We start from the raw sequence: 23,168 nt of genomic DNA, 5'->3' as shown, positions 1-23,168 counted from the left end.
AAAAGCTGAACGTCGACTATAATGCCTTGGAAACAACGTTAGAACATCTTTGTAGTCACAAAGTCTGTGTGAGATTGGACCGGCAGATGCTTACAGGAGAACAAAAAACTCATCAAATGGAAAACTGTCGGGACCTGCTGGACCAATATAAAGCGGAAGGTGATGATTTTCTGAATAGCATCATCACCGGAGATGAGATGTGGTGTCATCACTACGAGCTGGAATCAAAAGGATAGTCCATGGAAAGGCAACATGCAAATTCTGTCAAAGAAGAAATTCTAGTCACAGCCGCCTGCAGGCAAAGTGATGTGCACAGCCTTCTGAGATAGCCAGGCTACTGTTCTTTTGGATGTCCTGGAGCCGGGAGAAACTGTCAATTCAGCACGGTACAAGACGACACCAAGCTGAAAGCCCTAGTTTCTAGGATAAGGCCAGAGAAGAATATCAACTTTCACATGCAACATGGTAATGCCAGGCCCCACAGCAGTTTTGTGACCATATAACTCACTGCAAAATTTGGCTGGACTGTCTTGCAACATCCACCTTACAATGCCGATTCAGTGTCTTCAGACTTCATCTCTTTGGCCTTCTGAAAGATGGACTATGCATCCAACATTTTCAGGATTCAGATGCTGTTGTCAAAGCTGTAAGGAAGTGGTTACCTTCGCTGGTTCCAATTTTTAAAAGTGCAGCATGTAGCCTCTGGTTCATCATTGGCAAAAGTGTATAACAAATAGTGGTGGCTATGTGGAAAAATGACAGCCTGTAGCTGAAATATTGCTCTATTTAGCTGTGCTCTTGTGATTATGTATCTCCTGTAGTTTCCATGAATAAAAATAGGAGCCATTACTTTCAGAACAACCCCTGTAATACATAACATACAGTGATCAGCAAATTGTGAAACGTTCCACAACTACATACTTCATTCACTTCAAAGCTTACCACACTGGCTAACTTCTGGGTCAAAGGAAACGTGCAGAGGCCCACTACATCTACACCTACATCCATACTCCGCAAGCCACCTGATAGTGTGGCGGAGGGTACTTAAGTACCTTTTTCGGTTCTCCCTTCTATTCCAGTCTCTTATTGTTCGTGGAAAAAAAGATTGTCAGTAAGCCTCTGTGTGGGCTCTAATTTCTCTGATTTTATCCTCATGGTCTCTTCGCGAGACATACGTAGGAGGGAGCAACATACTGCTTGACTCCTCAGTGAAGGTATGTTCTCGAAACTTCAACAAAAGCCCGTACCGAGCTACTGAGCGTCTCTCCTGCAGAGTCTTCCACTGGAGTTTATCTATCATCTCCATAACACTTTCACAATTACTAAATGATCCTGTAACAAAGCACACTGCTCTCCGTTGGTTCTTCTCTATCTCTCCTATCAACGCTATCTGGTACAGATCCCACACTTTCCTTTGTTTTTGGACTGCATTTCCTTAGGATTCTTCCAATGAACTTCAGTCTGGCATCTGCTCTACCGACGATTAATTTTATATGGTCATTCCATTTTTAATCACCCCTAATGCCTACTCCCAGATAATTTATGAAATTAACTGCTTCCCGTTGCTGACTTGCTATATTGTAGCTAAATGATTAAGGATCATTCTTTCTATGTATCCACAGCACATTACACTTGTCTACATTGAGATTCAATTGCCATTCCCTGCACCATGCATCAATTTGTTGCAGATCCTCTCGCATTTCAGTACATAAGGAGCTTATCATTTTATTGTTACTCCATATGTGTACCACACATAGAAGACAAAAGGGGTGGGGCTGAAGAAGTTAAAATCTTGTAATGTACCAGTGTAGCTAATTTATATCACTCTCAGCCATGCAATACATGGCATAAAGTTGTTGCCAGTCGGTGAGTCATAAAAAAGACTCAGCTTCAATGAACAATAAAAATATGCATCATACAGGCTTAGTCAAAATAATATTAACATTTAAATGGACATAATATGCATAGGGCAGAAATAATTTACTGAATGTAATGTAACATGTGTTATATTGTATTTTTAGTAGTTGCACATTGTAACATCTCCAGTGTCTTCATTTTTTAGTTGACATACTGGCTGAATGACTGACACTCAAGCCACGAAGATTTGCAGTAAGCAAGATTGAAGTGTATGGTTTGCTGACTCTTGTCCATGAAAAGTTCAGGCAGCAACCTGCACATGAACCACCAAGCTGTTTCACACAGTACTGCACCTACAAGAAGTTTGTGGATATTGCATCCGAAGCTAAGAACTATCAAGGCAATGCAGGGTGGTCAAGATAATGAAGATGTGAACACAACATCACTATTATACATGAAGCCGTGTTGCACAGTCCTTAAAAATCTAGTGTACAATGCAGTTTGGGAACAGGAATTCCTCAAAAAACAAGTGTGGCACATCATGAAACATGACCTTGGGATGTGACCATAACACACCCACGTCCCTCAAGCTTTAACACTGGCACAGAAATGTAAGCAAGAGAAATGCTGTCTGATTTTAGTTGAAATGACAAATATCCGGCAAGATATTGTGAATGTAAAAGTATTCAGTGATGAAGCCACTTTTTAACAAGTCATTTTGTTAACCAACATAAAATGATTTTCTGGGCCACCAAAAACCCACAAGTCATTCAGTTGTATGAACATGACAGCCCAAAAGTGAATGTTTGGTGTGCTGTGACGAATGTTGAGAGTCATCGGACCCTACTTTTTTGATACAGGAGCAGTAACTTCTGACATCTACTTACAGATGCTGCAATGTTACACCATTGGTGAACAACCACTAGAAATCTGCCATTCAGCTTATTTCCAATGATGGCACTCCACTGCAATGGGCCCATATTGTTGGTTTCTGAATGCACCATTTCCAAGTCAATGGATTGGTCATTATAGGCCATTGTTCTGGCCTCTACAATCTCCTGACTTAACACCATGCGATTTCTGGTTATTGGCCTTGGTAAAGGAGCACATTTACAATTGGAAAGTTCGTGACATGAATGACCTAAAGGGCCATACATGGGTTGTGATATCCATTCTCAGTGAAATGTGTGTACGGGCTTTAAATGCTGCCGTTAATTGTTGGTTTTTGTGTGTTGAACACGATGGTGGACAGGTAGAGTTCACAGGTATTTAGAACTTGCAGCTTATCATTTGACACATTTGATACATTTCATTTATAGACATGTGTAAAGTTAATTAATTGTTTTGCCCATCTGAGTGTTAATATAATTTTGATTAACACATTATAATTCAGGTATTATATTCCCACACATATTGCCACCAGAAGTATTAATAACAAGTATAGAAACAATTCTTTATGGAAGTGGGTGCAGTACAAATTTATCTGGGTTGAAGAAAGTATGACAAACATGATCCATGGAAATCTTGCCAATTTTCTGACACATACAATTTTACCTACAATGAAAGACAAGAACAGCATCTACAATATTTTCATGTCATTGAGCTCTAACTGAAGGCAGGGGGTTCTAATATTGTAAATCAGAATTTAGTCCATAAAGAGAAGAGAACAGCATGTTAAAATTCACAGTTGCCAGAGTTCTGGATTCAGTGTCCAAGCTCTTTGTAATGCCCTACTGGGAAAAGGTGTAGAACGCTTAGAATTACGTATTAAGTTTAGGAATGCATTTTGTACTCTCTGAAATGACTGAGATAAGTGCCAGCATAAACACTACATTTCCTAGAGCATATAGTTATAATGTGTCTCCGATAACAACATGGACTTGTATATCAAAACTTTAATGAAAATTATTCAGATTAACAATGAAGTCATGATGCCAGTAAAAGGCAATAGAAATAAACAAGAAAGCTTTTAAACAGTCACTTCGAATGTGTCTCAAAAGTAAAGTGTTGAAATAGTGTGTAAGGTCAGTTTTGTCTTGTAGCAACTGAACACAGAATTTTAATGTGAAAAACATTACAAGCTGACTGCTGAGTGAGCAACAGAATAAAGTGTATTAAGATTTACTAGGAGTTACAATGAAACACACAAATTTATTAGGAACAGACAGGAGTGAAAAAATGAAATGACATAATAAAAATGAAATGGAGGTGAGTAGGACATGTAGCTTCTGAATGGATAACAGATGCATCAGGGGTATACATTGCTGGATTCCAAGATATGCTGAAGTGACCTACAGACAGGTGGGATTGAAGACTACTCAATGCTTCAGTCTCAATGGGATCCTTATACATTAGTGCAGGGGTGGGCAAATGTTGCACGCAGCTCATGAGCGCACAGCGCTGCACGTGTGCTGCTCGCATGCAATCGTCGACCGGGGCAGTGGCGACAGCCGGCAGGTTGCGGCTAACCTGCGGACGTTGATGCGAAGCGACCACTACGTAGTGAACATTGTATTTCAAGAACCAGAAAATGCAGAGTGAATTAATGAAGTGGAAATTTATTATCTTTTAAAAAGGATTGGGAGACTCATTTTTTCTTTGTGCAAAAACCTGAAAATTCGAAATGTTTAATATGTGGCAGTATTTTCGCTGGTCAGCACATGTTTAGAATTGAACGCCATTATAATATATTTCAATAGGACGAGTACAATTTATTGTCGGATTCTGAGCAGATGGGAAAACTGACTGACCTTAAGAAGAGCGATCTGACAATACTAGATGAGTATAACGTAAGTTGCTGTGGTCACAAGAGATCTGCGACTTTATTTCGTCATGTCTCTCAACTAACTGATTTAACATTTTACAGAGCACTGTTTTCAATTTTTCAGGATGACAACAATGATAACCCAGCGGTAAGTGCAAGTTATAACATTGCGAGAGTTGGAAAACCATTTGCTGAAGGTGAGTTTATAAAGGAGTGCAACAATGATGCCACTGTGTACAAATCAGTTTCAAGCTATCACTCTTTCTCAGTGGACTGTAAGTCGTCTTATAAGTGCCATGGCAGGTGACGTTTACCACCAGTTAAGGAGTGCAGTGAAAGATTTTATTGCATTTTCCATTGCACTTGATGAGTCCACATATATTTCAGACACCGTGCAATTAGTGATTTATGTCTGCGTCATGTACATAACAGGATTTTTTGGATATGATATCTTTAAAAATCACGACCACCGGTGCGCACATCCTAAAAACCGTTGAAGAAGCTGTCGATTCAGCTGGCTTAAACTGGGAATGTTTGGTGTCAGTGACAAAACACGGAGCACCTGCAATGAAAGAAGGGGAACAAATGGCATTTGTTGGATTACTAAGAAAAAAGGCTCAGCGTACAGAAGAATCATTGTACAGCATCCTCTGCATTTTGCACCAAGAAGTACTCTGTGCAAAAGCAGCAAAACTTGGGGACATCATGCAAGTGGTTATTCGGGAAGTTAATTACTTGAGATCCCACGGGATTACACAGAGAGAGTTTCAGACATATTTAGCTGAAATTGGGGAAGAGTACGGTGACATAGAACACCACAGTGAAGGCTGCTGGCTTTGCATTGGTAATGTACTCAAAAAGATTTTTTGAGCTGAGAATACCAATAAATCAGTTTTTAAAGGACAAAGGAAGGTACGATCCAAAGTAAGAAGAACCGAGTGGGTTGCCAACCTTGCATTTCTAGTGGACATCACCAGACACATGAATGCATTGAACACAAGTTTGCAAGGAGAAAATCAGCTTATTTGTGAAATGGTTGAAAAGGTGTAAGCTTTCACTAGCAAGCTAGAGCTATTGGAACGACAGCTCTCGCCAGGAAACAGAGCATTTCCCTACTCTGTATACTGTGCGGGAACAGAATTGCAAAGAATGTGTTTCCTTACTTAGTGCAATAAAAGAGGAATGTCTCAAGTGATCCCAAGCTTTTGAGTGGTTCTCGAGACCATTTGCTGTTTCTGTAGATGATACTCATCCCAATTTGCAAATGGAATTAATAGATCTACAATGTAATTCTTGCCTGAGAGACAAGTTCCTTTAGGCATGACGTGTAATAGATTCTTATCAAGACTTTCCACGGCAAGAGTTTCCCATCTCCATCGTGAAGCCATGAAGATAATTTCAATGTTCGGCTCGACATACATTTGAGAGAGAGTTTTTTTTTTGTTACGACAATTAATAAGTCTCGATTAACATCAAACATCAGTGATGAAAATTTACGTAACTGTTTGCGTTTATCTGTATGTGGAAATTTTGTTCCAGACATTAAACATATGGTAAACTCCACCTGTCATAATTAAATAAAATGTATCATAGGTAACAGGTACTCTTTCAAAGCATGGTGCAGGAGCAAGTGCACCGCACACGTACAGGATTCCTGCCCGCCCTTGCATTGGTGTATATCAAATATGTGAGGATGTGTTTCACAATTTCCAAATGTTAATACCGGTAAATATGCACTACAACATAGTTGGATATGTGAATTGTCTAAGCAAAACCTAGTACACATATAAGATGACCAGTTCATCATGCACTAACAGGTCCACACATATTCAGTACAATGCATTTACAGTTAAGATAAAATATCCCATTTTTAAGAACCTTCATTCTTCCACAGAAATTTTTGTTTCAATACAAGTGTTAAAAAACTTCCTGCATTAACCAAATCCATAACATATCAGCTTGGTGGTAGTCAACCACAAATTAGTTGGTTTGAATCTTGTTAGGGAAAGAAATTTTCGTTACAAGAATTTCACCGGCCGTTTAAGGAGGGGCAGGGTCATAGAATTCCTGGATATTATAGTGTGTATTTAATGATACATGTTACGTCAAAAATACCTTCCCATGTCACTAACAGACAGCTCACAACACTTTTAGTGATCTATCTATTGAATGTGCTACTATGCTACAGCTGCCATTTCAGTGCTACACACATCAAAAAAGTACTGCATCACCTCGGTTCCGAGAGTACTGAAACCTGTACAGAAAATTGGAATACAGATCAACATAAATATAATTTCTGTCCTTTTTAAGGCTCATGAAAACCACACATTGTATGTTATACCACCATACAGCAAGACCTTCAGAGGAGGTGGTTCAGATTGCTCTACACACCAGTACCTCTGTTAACCAGTAGCACATCCTCTTGCATTGATGCATGCCTCTATTCATTGTGGCATACTACCCACAAGTTCATCAAGGGAACTTCAGAATGTCCCACTCCTCAACAGCAATTTGGCGTAGATCCCTCAGAGTGGCTGGTGGATCACGTTGTCCATAAAAAGCCCTTTTCAATCTATCCCGGGCATGTTGGATAGGGTTCATGTCTGGAGGACATGCTGGCCACTCCAGTAGAGTCATGACTTTATCCTGATGGAAATCACTCACAAGATGGCACAAATTGCCGTCCATGAAGACAAATTCCTTGCCAATATGGTTGCACTACCGGTTGGAGGATGGCATTCATGTATCGTGCAGCCATTACGGCACCTTCCATGACCACCAGTGGCGTACGTCAGCCCCACATTATGCCACCCCAAAACAGCAGGGAACCTCCAACTTGCTGCAGTCGCTGGACAGTACGTCTAAGGCGTTCAGCCTGTCCACGTTGCCTCCAAACACTTCTCTGACGATTGTCTGGTTGAAGGCATACGCGCCACTCATCAGTAAAGAAAACGGATGCCAATCCTGAATGGTCCATTTGACATGTTGTTGGGCCCATCTGTACTGTACTGCAAGGTGCCGTGTTTGCAAAGATGGACCTCGCTATGGATGTCAGGAGCGGAGTTGCACATCATGCAGCCTATTGCACACATTTTGAGTCATAACACAACATCCTGTGGTTGCACGAAAAGCATTATTCAATATGATGGAGTTATGCCAGGGTTCCACCAACCCATGATCTGTAGGTAGAGGTCACCCACTGCAGTAGTAGCCCTCGGGCGGCCTGAGTGAGGCAAGCCATTGACAGTTCCTGTCTCCCTGTATCTCCTCAATGTCCGAACAACATTGCTTTGGTTCACTCCGAGACACCTGGACACTTCTCTTGCTGAGAGCCCTTCCTGGCAGAAAGTAACAATGCGGACACGATCAAACTGCAGTATTGACCTTCTAGGCATGGTTGAACTACAAACAACACGAGTGGTTTACCTCCTTCCTGGGGGAATGACTGGAACTGATTGACTGTCAGACCCCCTCCGTCCAATAGGTGCTGCTCATGCATAGTTGCTTACATCTTTGGCCGGGTTTAGTGACATCTCTGAACAGTCAAAGGGACTGTGTCTGTGATACAATATCCACAGTCAATGTCTATCTTCAGGAGTTCTGAGAATCGGGGTGATACGAAACTTTTTTTTGATGTGTGTATTTGAGCAGTAATAATTTGCGTACATTGTAACCTCCCCTTTTTCATTCACAAACATAACAATACACACTTGACAACAGATATGAGGAAGGCAATGGAAAAATGCTTCCACCTTGCTAGAACCTCCTGGAACCTCGACACAGGTTTGTGGACTACATGTAAAAGGAGGGGGCATCACCAAAATAAAGGCAAATTTAAATTTTATTTCCTGTCAGATTTTTCTTCTGCCAGAAGTTTATATCAACAGTCTCACCACTGACTGTTTCTGGTAAATGGCCTTAATCTCAATGGCTAAGATGTTGAAATGAGGTGCAGAGTTTGATAAAAGTGCTGCGATTGTCGAAGGTCTTCGCAACAAGAGCTCAGCAGCAGATATAAATCTGCTATTTAAATACTTGAAATCTGCAATTCGTGGTGATGTGATAAAACATTCAGCTTCAGGACGTTGTAAGAAAGATTCTAGTGCACCAGCAAAGGAACAGCACTTGAAAATTCATTGTTCAAAGAGCTCAACTGCTCATTTGAAAGACCCCACAGTAATCACTGACAGGATCATAAGTGTAAGCAAACCAATAAAGTGTTGAATTGTCAAAGAGAATCTTCAACATACAAATCCTACACATAGAACGTAAGACAAGTGCAACCCAACGCCGCTAGAGCAGAGTGACTCAGGAGTTGACATTTTCTTCTGTGTCCGCTAAAAAGCGATGTTGGGGGTGGGTTAAGATTCTTTTCTGACAAGAATTTTTTATGGTAGACAAAAAAGCCAACCAGAGAAATGACTTCACACACACACACACACACACACACACACACACACACACACGCACGCGCGCGCGCACACGGAAACCAGAAGAAAATATTTTGTCTGCCTTCACTTGCTAAATATTGTGGCAGTGGGTGTAATGTTATCTCTCCACATTAGAGAGAGAGAGAGAGAGAGAGAGAGAAAGAAAGAAAGAAAGAAAGAGAGAGAGAGAGAGAGAGAGAGAGAGAGAGAGAGAAGAGAGAGAAAGAAAGAGAGAGAGAGAGAGAGAGAGAGAGAGAGAGAGAGAGAGAGAAACTCATGTGAGTCACTGGATGCAAAATATGATGTCAGAAAATTATTTTGATATGTTTTTATATATGGAATTTGGATTACAATGTATGGAGCATAACCGAAAGGGTATTCAAACTCTAAGCCACCAATCTGATGCCGTTAAGCACTTCAATCAAGACAATTGTCACCAATATCAACATTTGTGCTAATGAATGGCTGGTATACTCTCCTGACAAAGTTTAAAACACTGCAAAATCCAGAATGGAATAACATGAAAAGGATAGATTGCTACTCACCACAGAGAAGGCTCCCAAATACCCATCCACTATGCATAAGCGCGCGCGCGCGCACACACACACACACACACACACACACACACACACACACACACACACACACACACACACACACACACACACCTATCCCTCCCTCCCCCCTACACAGGATTAAATTTCTTTCTTCTGAACATATTTATTTGTAGTGTAATCTTATAACAAAAAGAAAAAGTGTGGAAAACATGAGAGACAAGAAGGAAATGCTAACTTGAGAATGATGTTGTAGATTAGATGATCAATCATATAACTAATGCACAGATGCCTTTAAAAAAAAAAAAGAAGGGGGGGGGGGGGGGACCGACAGAAAACATCCTGTGGCACCCAGAAATACTCAATCCAGTAATGGAGGGAAGTGTGAAGGGCAAAAGTAATACAGGGAAATTAAGGCTTGACTACAGCAAACACATTTATGGGGATGTAGATTGCAAGAGTTATTCAGATATGAAGAGGCTTGCACAGGGTAACTAGTGTGGATGGCTGCATCAAACCATTCATCAGACTGGAGATCATAACAACGAAAGCAAACTCGCTGATTTCAATTCAGACACAAATTATAACTTTCCAATCTAATTCAGACCCTTGTCTACACTATAGATCAGTCTGTCACCACATCAAAAATGCAGGTGGTGACATCACTGGACAATATCGACACTGATTTGTAGTGTAGCCCAAGGTCTAGCTTAGGGTGGATGCGAATTGACAAAGATAATGAACATGCCACGACAATCTTTTTCTTATACACTTTGCCTTTTTATAGTAATACTCACATCTCCAATGAAAAGCCCTATTTTCCCCACTATGTTCTGTTATTTTCAAGGATTTTTAAAAATGTCTGAATATATTAATAACAAGATCACCCCAATGAATTACTGCTATATTCCCATGGAAGCCCTGAAACTATGAAGTTCCACCACACAGAATTGCATGGTACTGTCACAACCATCATACTAGCTAATAGCATCACTTCTCAAAGCTAACAAGTTGTATCATACCAGTAATCCCTAAACTCACCCCCCATTCTCTAAAGAACTGAACTCCCATGTTGTTGTTGTTGTCTTCAGTCCTAAGACTGGTTTGATGCAGCTCTCCATGCTACTCTATCCTGTGCAAGCTGCTTCATCTCCCAGTACCTACTGCAACCTACATCCTTCTGAATCTGCTTAGTGTACTCATCTCTCGGTCTCCCTCTACGATTTTTACCCTCCACGCTGCCCTCCAACGCTAAATTTGTGATCCCTTGATGCCTCAAAACATGTCCTACCAACCGATCCCTTCTTCTAGTCAAGTTGTGCCACAAACTTCTCTTCTCCCCAATCCTATTCAATACCTCCTCATTAGTTACATGATCTATCCACCTTATCTTCAGAATTCTTCTGTAGCACCACATTTCGAAAGCTTCTATTCTCTTCTTGTCCAAACTAGTTATCGTCCATGTTTCACTTCCATACATGGCTACACTCCAAACAAATACTTTCAGAAACGACTTCCTGATACATAAATCTATATTCGATGTTAACAAATTTCTCTTCTTCAGAAACGCTTTCCTTGCCATTGCCAGTCTACATTTTGTATCCTCTCTACTTCAACCACCATCAGTTATTTTACTTCCTAAATAGCAAAACTCCTTTACTACTTGAAGTGTCTCATTTCCTAATCTAATTCCCTCAGCATCACCCGATTTAATTTGACTACATTCCATTATCCTCGTTTTGCTTTTGTTGATGTTCATCTTATATCCTCCTTTCAAGACACTGTCCATTCCGTTCAACTGCTCTTCCAAGTCCTTTGCCGTCTCTGACAGAATTACAATGTCATCGGCGAACCTCAAAGTTTTTACTTCGTCTCCATGAATTTTAATACCTACTCCGAATTTTTCTTTTGTTTCCTTTACTGCTTGCTCAATATACAGATTGAATAACATCGGGGAGAGGCTACAACCCTGTCTCACTCCTTTCCCAACCACTGCTTCCCTTTCATGTCCCTCGACTTTTATGACTGCCATCTGGTTTCTGTACAAATTGTAAATAGCCTTTCGCTCCCTGTATTTTACCCCTGCCACCTTTAGAATTTGAAAGTGAGTATTCCAGTCAACATTGTCAAAAGCTTTCTCTAAGTCTACAAATGCTAGAAATGTAGGTTTGCCTTTTCTTAATCTTTCTTCTAAGATAAGTCGTAAGGTCAGTATTGCCTCACGTGTTCCAACATTTCGACGGAATCCAAACTGATCCTCCCCGAGGTCCGCATCTACCAGTTTTTCCATTCATCTGTAAAGAATTCGCGTTAGTATTTTGCAGCTGTGACTTATTAAACTGATAGTTCGGTAATTTTCACATCTGTCAGCACCTGCTTTCTTTGGGATTGGAATTATTATATTCTTCTTGAAGTCTGAGGGTATTTCGCCTGTCTCATACATCTTGCTCACCAGCTGGTAGAGTTTTGTCATGACTGGCTCTCCCAAGACCGTCAGTAGTTCCAATTGAATGTTGTCTACTCCGGGGGCCTTGTTTCGACTCAGGTCTTTCAGTGCTCTGTCAAACTCTTCACGCAGTATCTTATCTCCCATTTTGTCTTCATCTACATCCTCTTCTATTTCCATAATATTGTCCTCAAGTACATCACCCTTGTATAAACCTTCTATATACTCCTTCCACCTTTCTGCCTTTCCTTCTTTGCTTATAACTGGTTTGCCATCTGAGCTCTTGATATTCATACACGTGGTTCTCTCCAAAGGTCTCTTTAATTTTCCTGTAGGCAGTATCTATCTTACCCCTAGTGAGATAAGCTTCTACATCCTTACATTTGTCCTCTAGCCATCCCTGCTTAGCCATTTTGCACTTCCTGTCGATCTCATTTTTGAGACGTCTGTATTCCTTTTTGCCTGCTTCATTTACTGCATTTTTATATTTTCTCCTTTCATCAATTAAATTCAATATTTCTTCTGTTACCCAAGGATTTCTAGCAGCCCTCGTCTTTTTACCTACTTTATCCTCTGCTGCCTTCACTACTTCATCCCTCAGAGCTACCCATTCTTCTTCTACGGTATTTCTTTCCCCTATTCCTGTCAATTGTCCCCTTATGCTCTTCCTGAAACTCTGTACAACTTCTGGTTCTTTCAGTTTATCCAAGTCCCATCTCCTTAATTTCCCACATTTTTGCAGTTTCTTCAGTTTTAATCTACAGGTCATAACCAATAGATTGTGGTCCGAGTCCACATCTGCCCCTGGAAATGTCTTACAACTTAAAACCTGGTTCCTTAATCTCTGTCTTACCATTATATAATCTATTTGATACCTTTTAGTATCTCCAGGGTTCTTCCACGTATACAACCTTCTTTCATGATTCTTAAACCAAGTGTTAGCTATGATTAAGTTGTGCTCTGTGCAAAATTCTACTAGGCGGCTTCCTCTTTCATTTCTTAGCCCCAATCCATATTCACCTACTATGTTTCCTTCTCTCCCTTTTCCTACTGCCGAATTCCAGTCACCCATTACTATTAAATTTTCGTCTCCCTTCACTATCTGAATAATTTCTTTTATCTCATCATATGTTTCATCAATTTCTTCATCTGCAAAGCTAGATGGCATATAAACTTTTACTACTGTAGTAGGTGTGGGCATTGTGTCTATCTTGGCCACAATAATGAGTTCACTATGCTGTCTGTAGAAGTTTACCCGCATTCCTACTTTTTTATTCATTGTTAAACCTACTCCTGCATTACCCCTATTTGATTTTGTATTTATAACCCTGTATTCACCAGACCAAAAGTCTTGTTCCTCCAGACACCGAACTTCACTAATTCCCCTATATCTAACTTTCACCTATCCATTTCCTAAAATTTTCTAACCTACCTGCCCGATTAAGGGATCTGACATTCCACGCTCCGATCCATAGAACGCCAGTTTTCTTTCTCCTGATAACGACATCCTCCTGAGTAGTCCCCGCCCGGAGATTTACGAAGGTAAATGCGCACTTTGTGAGCCAAAGCGCTGCCCACAGAAGAAGCACATTGAAAAATGTATAATGTGTATGGTGACAACTCTTTGTCATGGAAAGGTGTATTCAAATGGATCCATAAGTATAACAAAGGAAGGCAAAGCATAAGAGACAGGAAGTGTCCCTGCCATCCTGTCAAGGTTGCAACTGAAACCATAATTCAGCATGTGGAACACATCATTCTTAACACTAGCAAGTGGCAATTATGCAGCACATGCTGCAGGCTGTGTCATATGGAACTACACACAAAATCATGCATGAGACTTTTCATAAAGTCTGTGCATGGGTGGCGTAAAGGATGTTGACTGAGGAAAACAAAGAACAGAATAGATCAGATTTTGCAGCACCTCATTTGGTACTGTTGTTGCTGTTGTGGTCTTCAGTCCTGAGACTGGTTTGATGCAGCTCTCCATGCTAATCTATCCTGTGCAAGCTCCTTCCTCTCCCAGTACCTACTGCAAGCCACATCCTTCTGAATCTGCTTAGTGTATTCATCTCTTGGTCCCCCTCTACGATTTTTACCCTCCACGCTGCCCTCCAATGCTAAATTGGTGATCCCTTGATGCCTCAGAACATGTCCTACCAACCGATCCCTTCTTCTGGTCAAGTTGTGCCACAAACTTTTCTCCCCAATACTATTCAATACTTCCTCATTAGTTATATGATCTACCCTTCTAATCTTCAGCATTTTTCTGTAGCACCACATTTCGAAAGCTTCTATTCTCTTCTTGTCCAAACTATTTATCGTCCATGTTTCACTTCCATAAATGGCTACACTCCATACAAATACTTTCAGAAATGACTTCCTGACACTTAAATCGATACTCGATGTTAACAAATTTCTCTGCTTCAGAAACGCTTTCCTTGCCATTGCCAGTCTACATTTTATATCCTCTCTACTCCGACCATCATCAGTTATTTTGCTCCCCAAATTGCAAAACTCTTTCACTACTTTCAGTGTCTCATTTCCTAATCTAATTCCCTCAGCATCATCGGACTACATTCCATTATCCTCATTTTGCTTTTGTTAATGTTCATCTTATATCCTCCTTTCAGGACACTGTCCATTCCATTCAACTGCTCTTCCAAGTCCTTTGCTGTCTCTGACAGAATTACAATGTCATTGGTGAACGTCAAAGTTTTTATTTCTTCTCCATGGACTTTGATACCTACTACGAATTTTTTTTTTTTTTTTTGTTTCCTTTACTGCTTGCTCAATATACAGATTGAATAACATCGGGGAGAGGTTACAACCCTGTCTCACTCCCTTCCCAACCACTGCCTCCCTTTCATGTCCCTCAACTCTTACAACTGCCATCTGGTTTCTGTACAAATTGTAAATAGCCTTTCGCTCCCTGTATTTTATCCCTGCTACCTTCAGAATTTGAAAGAGAGTATTCCAATCAACATTGTCAAAGGCTTTCTCTAAGTCTACTAATGCTAGAAACGTAGGTTTGCCCTTCCTTAATCTAGCTTCTAAGATAAGTCGTAGGGACAGTATTGCCTCACGTGTTCCAACATTTCTACGGAATCCAAACTGATTTTCCCCGAAGTCAGCTTCTACCAGTTTTTCAATTCGTCTGTAAATAATTCGTGTTAGTATTTTGCAGCTGTGACTTATTAAACTGATAGTTCAGTAATTGTCACATCTGTCAACACCTGCTTTCTTTGGGATTGGAATTATTATATTCTTCTTGAAGTCTGAGGGTATTTCGCCTGTCTCATACGTCTTGCTCACCAGATGGTAGAGTTTTGTCAGGACTGGCTCTCCCAAGGCCGTCAGCAGTTCTAATGGAATGTTGTCTACTCCCGGGGCTTTGTTTAGACTCAGGTCTTTCAGTGCTCTGTCAAACACTTCATGCAGTATCGTAACTCCCATTTCATCTTCATCTACGTCCTCTTCCATTTCCATAGTATTGTCCTCAAGTACATCGCTCTTGTATACACCCTCTATATACTCCCTCCACCTTTCTGCTTTCCCCTCTTTGCTTAGAACTGGGTTTCCATCTGAGAAGAGATAGGACTTCATGGTATGTATTTTTACTGGGGGATGAGTCTTAAGTTCACTGCTTTCAACTAGAATTCAAATGACTGCCCATGGAATGAGAATGTCTACCTCCAAAGAACAAAAAAGTTTACCAATCCATCAGCCCACATGGTTACCTTGACTGTCTTGGGACTTGCAAGGAGTCACACTGACGAAATTCCAGCCTCATAGAGAAACCGTGAATGTTGCATCATACTGCACTACTCTGCAGGAAGTGTGACATGCTATTTGCCACCAACAACCTGGTAGCCTGACAATGGGTGCAATTCTTGTGTATGACAACGCCCACCCTGACAAAGCAATAAAAACGAAAGGGCTGTTATAAACACCTGCCCGTCTTGGCCCCAGTGACTTGTCTGTTCAGGGCCCTAAAATCTGATTTGGGTGAGCGATATTTTGAAAATGATGAAGGTGGAGCCAAAGAGATTAAACATTGGCTGCAACAGTAACCAAATGACTTTTTTGCTGCCAGCTATCAGGGACTTGTAAAGAGATGGGAAATACGGAAGCGTCCGATCCCGCCCGTCTGCTTTGACCCATGACGTGACAAATATGGCGGAAACGACCATAAACCACGATTCCAATATGGCGCATATAAAGTCGGTACGTACACATTATGAGGACGAAAATACATCGAAAAACAAACACACACACTTTCCACAAAAAGCCAAATGGCACTATTGGGACAAGCACCGGATTGGGTGGAGGCAAACTAAATATAAACAAATGTAGACACTCACCCCCATACAAAACCACACATAACGACGAAAAAAGAAAAAAAAAAAAAAAAAAAAGACATCAAAAACTCCCCAAATGTCACTAAATACAATTATCATCTGGAATGGGACACTTCCCTTGACCTATATAGCTCAACAGCAGCTCCCGATCCCATAAATTAGAATCAAACACTTCCCTTGGCCTATATAGCACAAAAACATCTCCCGATGCCAATATCAACATAAACAGCCACACATTGGGATCTAACACTTCCCTTGACCTGCACACTTGATTTTATCTGTCATATCCATTCCTGAACAAAAAACAACAACCGATTAATTTTACTAAAATTACCACACTATCTACAGCTAAAAACACTAAATTAACCTTCACACAAAATCATTAACTCACTGAAACGAATTCCACTAGAAACACAGCCGACACTAACAATTCTGGATAATGAGCAAAAGCAAACTGAGCCCATTACAACACACAAACGAAAACCCTGAACATACCACCAGAGAGCACAACAAACCACAACACGACGGCATGTACAAACACGCCACACTCACAAGCCAAACTCCGCGCCGTTATGACGTCACACACGGGAACACCCGTACATCATGGGTCAAAGCCGACACGTGTGATCGAACGCTTCTGTCGGCCCAAGAGATGGGATAAGTACAAAATTTGAGGATGAACATGTAGAAAAACAAAATCAATTTCAGGAAGCTACATTGATTATTGTGGCCTCTACTCCATAACGCAACGTATTTATTGGCTTATCCTTTTGTACATCAGCTTCAAATGTCTAACCACTTTACATACTGGATGATAAACTGGATAATTTGCATGCTATGATTTACACAGCCTCAAGACACATACACAATTCCTAACTTCAACACCCAATTTATTGTGTTCAACTTTTAACGTAAGATTATATCTAATAATGGATAGATTATGACTGCAATTTAAACTGAGTTAGTAATTGTATAGAACACTGAAAATCAAATTTTTGCTGTCCCTGGAAGCCTTTAGATAGGCAACCGGCAACAGATGACGTTCATTTAGCCATTTAGTTACATATGGGCTTACTTCTGATTCACTGTTTTCTTTGCTAAGCCACTGTTCCGAATCAATTGCTTTAGAGAAATAAATGAAATTGTGTATCACTAAATCATCTACAGTAGTAGCACGTGCTTGTCGCATGGGTACAACTACTCCTGGTTCCACAACTGCATTGAATTAGTATAAGTAAAGACCAATTATGAAGAACTCACCAAAAATTTGGATCTTCCATCTTTTTCAGGAAAGTATCCAGTTCATCACCCTTCGGTGGTTTCAAAATTTTCTTCCCTTCCCAGTCATAACCAATATGAGGATAATCGTCATACCAGTTCATTGGGATATTACCCACGGTATTTCTTATGTCCTTCAGAAATAAACAAATGAGCACAATCAGATTAACTTTACATGCTTTTAAGCACCACTGGATGAATAATCATAAGTAATGTAAAAGCAAAACAAATTACATCAATTACAAAATCAGATGAATCATTTTAAAGAGACTGTTCCCAAACATTATTATTCCTTACACTTACCTTCCTCTGTAGCATTAACATCCTCATGAGTATGACACAACAAAATCTAATGTACAAGATATTTTTCCTGATCACAAGGCCAGTGTTTTACCAGTGTACCAACTCAAAAACTTTGAAGTTACTTTTGTTATATGACATACCAGTTTAAGAAACCAGCAGCACTTACACTTAGCCTAACATGCACCACATTGTCTTGCGCATCATTTTTAACTTATTATTGTAAGGTCTTAAAAACAAATTTAAAATTTTAATTCTCTGTTACCACTACTATTTGCTTCCATTTCAACAATATATTGGAAACATTCATAAAAATGTTGACAGCTAATAAAATAATCCTAAAATTTACGAAAATGTAACACTTACCTCTTCATCAGATGAATCAGTTTCATATTCATCGTCATTTTTCTGGTTCTCACCACTCTCTTTCACAGTGAGTTGTTCTACTGCGTTCTTTGACTTAACGAATTCCTTTTTGGCATTGTTAGTCTTTTTTAAATTACCTGACTTACTAGATGTGGCAGTTTTACTGCTTCTGATTGTTTGCTTCTCTTCAGGAACAGAAGAACCACTACTGGATTTTGAAGGCCCTTGAGCATCACCACTACTACTAACGGCTTCACTGTTCTCTCCTGCATTGCCGTTATCACTACTCTCTCCATCACCGCTACCATGGTCGTCGTCATCATCATCATCAGAACTATTACCACCAGATCTGATACTGTCTTCCTCATCACTCTCTTCTTCTTCTTCAAATGATAGTTCCTCACTATCCTCATCTGAGAACTCATCCTCTTGATCAGTACCCCCTTCTAAATCTGAATCATAATCCTCATCTGAAGAATCGCCTTCATTTGTTATGGTCGTCAGAAAGTTTTTCTGCAATCAATAGTTGAACATTAATTTTCGAACAAAGGCCTATAAGATTTTGGTCAAATCAATAAGCTAAATCAATTTAAGTACAAACTGTCACACTGCATAAAAAGTATGAAAAAATCCACATTCAGAAAGATGGTCTGTGTCAAAAGCTCACTGAGCCCCATGCAGAAAGTTTCAAAGCCAGCAAACAGATACACGTTACATAAACATGATAAAATACATCACTGCAGGTAATGTACAGTAGGCAGGCCCACAATCTCAATTGTGCTTATAAATACCAATGTTTTGCAGTTTTTTTTAAAAAATACTGCTTGTAGTATGTATTTAATCATGCTGACTATGAGACCTTACTCAAGGAAATATTGTTAAGTTGTGTGTGTAAGTGCTGTATGGAAACGTGGTGGTGGCGGCACTGGGGGCAGCAGCTGGTTAGTGTGGGCAGGTAGGCCTATCTGTGAAACCCATTAATATTAGACCTCCAATCTATTTGCAAACGAAACTCAATATTATCGTTGTGGATTCTTTTTCACAGTTTACAGCCACACATATATGATATGAACACTTGTTTCTATATTACGTAGGAACTAGAAAACTTGCACATAGCCTAATGTGTAAAATGTAGAGCCTAGTAGCCAGAAAATTAATAATAGCACAAGAATATAATAAATTAAGTTCATTACTAGACTTCTGGAAAACTTGACCACAGGGCATTCAACAACTTAGGACTCTTCTGGTATATCACAAGCTGTACATATAACAAACTAATTACATAGATAAACTGGGCGACGACATACTCCTGTAATTATCTTATAAGCTGGTAACCGAGGGGCAATGACATCGCCAACAGAAGACTATTTTAATTACAGTACTTCACGAAGGCAGCAGAGTATAGATTTTAAAGAACTTGTTTGTTCTATAGACTCGACAATCAACGGATCGGCGATTTTCAAAACTTTTACACGAAACATGTAATTCCAAAATACTGCATTCTAACTCCCGTTTCACTTCACTCCAATAGTTTTGAGTGGAAGGCAAGGAAATGACACACAACATTCGCACTACCAACAGATGACGTCGTTTTCTCTGGAAAGCTTATGTGACAAACCTCTTCGGCTTCTTCTTGTCCTCCTACTGAATCCGCTTCATCTTCCACATGTTCTACAACATGTTTGCGTTTACTGGCACTCTTCTTTTCACCCATCACGGAAACACGCACCGAAACACATGGGTCATTTGAACAACAAACAAAACTCTGAGCAAAGAGAGAGACTCGAAGACACTACGCCCGCGCCCGACGCCGCAATTTACGATATATGAAAAGTGGAACATCCTTGGATGGAAAAATACCAGTGATCTCTCTGCTAAGAAGGGGAAGGCCTCAGACACGGCTAACCGATTCGGCTCAAATTTGACAGGTCGCTTATGTACAACCTAAAATGAAGGAATCTAAATTATTTTGGGTCAACACCCCCTCGTTTTTGAGAAAATCACCCCTAAAGGCTCTGACGAGAAATCAACACAAAATTGAAGGGATCGATAGATAATTGTAAGTAGAGCATTTTTCATCATCAGGTATGGGGTCCGAAAACCCATACCTTTCCAGAAATGGGGGTAAGAAACTTTTACAACTGCCGCTTCTGTACCGACATGGAAAAAGCTTCTCGCCGGCAGCGCCGATAGCGCAATGAACAAGGTAACGGGCTCGGAATGGGAGAACCCAGGCTCGAATCTCGAAGAAACCTAGCAGATGTTATTCTTTTCGTTTCTATCTTTCCATATCTCAATTGATAGGGATAGGAGGCTTAGTAAGGTAAATAAATCAATAAGGAATGATAACAATGAGGTAGGCAAACTAATTTCCCAAACGCCGTGAGTTAGTAAAGTATTAAACTTTTAAGCCTTGTCACATGAAAACAACTCCGAGTAAGAGTGCTGCGAGTTCCTCACGAGTGATCACAGATAGCCAACCGCACAATGCTTGTTTACGGCACAGAATGCATACGCGGAGAATTAAGTTGTCCCGGTTGCCTCTTCGTCATATCATAGTTGTGAACCTGGAAGAATGAAGGTGTCCAGCAGGAGCCTTATACAAGTCAATCGGAAAGAGTTGTTTTTCATCATTAGGCTGCCGCGAACCTCGCGGATACATGTAGTGATTTTTCCATCGTTAATGCACCGAATGAATACAGTGCCCTTCTGTAAGTAACACATGATGAGTAGTACTGTGTGTAGCTTGTAATAATTAGCTCGTCTGTTTATGCTGTAGTAACTAGTTATTGTTTGTTGTGTCCTATCTTTCAAGATTCGAACCTGAGTTCTTCGTGAACCAGCCAGTTACCTTGGCCGGTGCGCTATCAGCGTTGTCACCGAATAGCGTTTACCATGTGGGTACAGAAGCGGCAGTTATATAAGTTTCTTTCCGCGATTTCTGGAAAAGTTTGCGTTTGCGGACCCCATACCCGATGATGAAAAATGCTCTATTTATAATTATCTATCGAGCCCTCCAATTGTGAATCGATTGCTCTTCACAACTTTTAGGGGTGATTTACTCAAAAACGCGGGGGTGTTGATCCAAAATAATTTAGATTCCTTCGTTTTAAGTTGTACACAAGCGACCTGCCAGATTTGAGCCGAATCTGTTGGCCGTGTCTGAGGTCTTCCCCTTGTAAGTTCGGAGCTTCGACCATAGATATCTATGGTCGAAGGTTCAGAGATCACTGAAAGATACTCTATGGATCGAACCACACACATGTATGTCTGTGGGATTGAGGCATAGATGTACGCCAAGTAAAACGTAATGTCACATTGTAACATAACAGTCGCAACACGTCGCATCAATTTTGTTGCTTACTGCATCAACAGTGCGCCAAGAGGCCAGTAAGTACAACTGTTGAGTTCGGCGCGATTGCTAAAACGAATAGTAGTTGTTTATTTTGGTTTGTGCAAAGATTTTTCAAACTGGAGGGCGTGTAGCGCAATATATTGCAGCAACAACAAGACGAAAATACCTCATCTGTCTTTTTGTTGGTTTCGTAAGGACCTTGTGAGGTGTATACCATCATGTTAATGAACTGAATCGTCACGATTCGCTTGCAAATTACCATGTTATGTTTTAGGAGCAGGAAGTGGCTAATGAACAGCAGACGAGAAGATCTTATGAAAAAAGACGCTGTTTACCTTCTTATGTAATATTAAGTTTTGTTTGATTTCGAACAAAATCCGTTCATAAACGCAGACATTAATTGTTATCGAAAATAAGTCACAGCAGCTGACAATGAAGAGGAAACTGCCGCAAAGGCAAGACAATACGTCTAAAGTTGTAAAACAGCCCTATGACACAGAAGCAGCTCTACATAGATCAATGCCAGATTCATCTGAATCGTAAACACAGACCTGCTTTGACGATGAAGTAGTTAGATGAAGTGCGTTTATTATTGCCTAGCAAAAGCGTGTGAAGTGTCAGGATGTGCAGATCCTGTTGTTAAGTCAGATAGTATGCCACTGAAGGAGAAACGTGCTGCAATACGGAAAGACGAAAATAAGCTGTTTGCTCTAAATTTATTATATTACAGCACACAGGCATACTGGTTTTGTCAGAATGTTTTATGTTTCCATCCGTGCTTACATTACAGAGGTGGGTGGAAGGCATATAAATAAAATGTGGGATAAGTGACAATATAGTTCATCTTTTAAAGCAGAAGGTGTAGAACTTCTCTGATACCGATAAACTAGAAAATACACTCCTGGAAATTGAAATAAGAACACCGTGAATTCATTGTCCCAGGAAGGGGAAACTTTATTGACACATTCCTGGGGTCAGATACATCACATGATCACACTGACAGAACCACAGGCACATAGACACAGGCAACAGAGCATGCACAATGTCGGCAATGCAGGCTGCTGTTCTCCCATGGAGACGATCGTAGAGATGCTGGATGTAGTCCTGTGGAACGGCTTGCCATGCCATTTCCACCTGGCAACTCAGTTGGACCAGTGTTCGTGATGGACGTGCAGACCGCGTGAGACGACGTTTCATCCAGTCCCAAACATGCTCAATGGGGGACAGATCCGGAGATCTTGCTGGCCAGGGTAGTTGAATTACACCTTCTAGAGCATGTTGGGTGGCACGGGATACATGCGGACGTGCATTGTCCTGTTAGAACAGCAAGTTCCCTTGCCGGTCTAGGAATGGTAGAACGATGGGTTCGATGACGGTTTGGATGTACCGTGCACTATTCAGTGTCCGCTCGACGATCACCAGAGATGTACGGCCAGTGTAGGAGATCGCTCCCCACA

At 40.5% G+C, this 23,168-nt stretch overlaps 1 protein-coding gene across 1 annotated transcript in view; it reads right to left on the bottom strand.

The window, feature by feature from the left end:
• Positions 1-20,191, bottom strand: part of LOC126273470 (ribosome biogenesis protein BOP1 homolog) — a 70,746-nt gene extending 50,555 nt beyond the window's left edge. The window contains exons 1-3 of the mRNA XM_049977034.1: positions 19,975-20,191; positions 18,357-18,869; positions 17,673-17,824 (exon numbers count right to left, since the gene is read on the bottom strand). Of these exons, the coding sequence (XP_049832991.1) occupies positions 17,673-17,824; positions 18,357-18,869; positions 19,975-20,070 (761 nt within the window). The 5' untranslated portion in view covers positions 20,071-20,191. The remainder of the gene's footprint in view (positions 1-17,672; positions 17,825-18,356; positions 18,870-19,974) is intronic.
• Positions 20,192-23,168: the final 2,977 nt, after the last annotated feature.

This window comes from Schistocerca gregaria, chromosome 5, assembly GCF_023897955.1.
Source record: "Schistocerca gregaria isolate iqSchGreg1 chromosome 5, iqSchGreg1.2, whole genome shotgun sequence".
NCBI lineage: Eukaryota > Metazoa > Arthropoda > Insecta > Orthoptera > Acrididae > Schistocerca > Schistocerca gregaria.
Note: the sequence above shows the minus strand (reverse complement) of the source record. Positions and strands in the feature narration are given on the sequence as shown.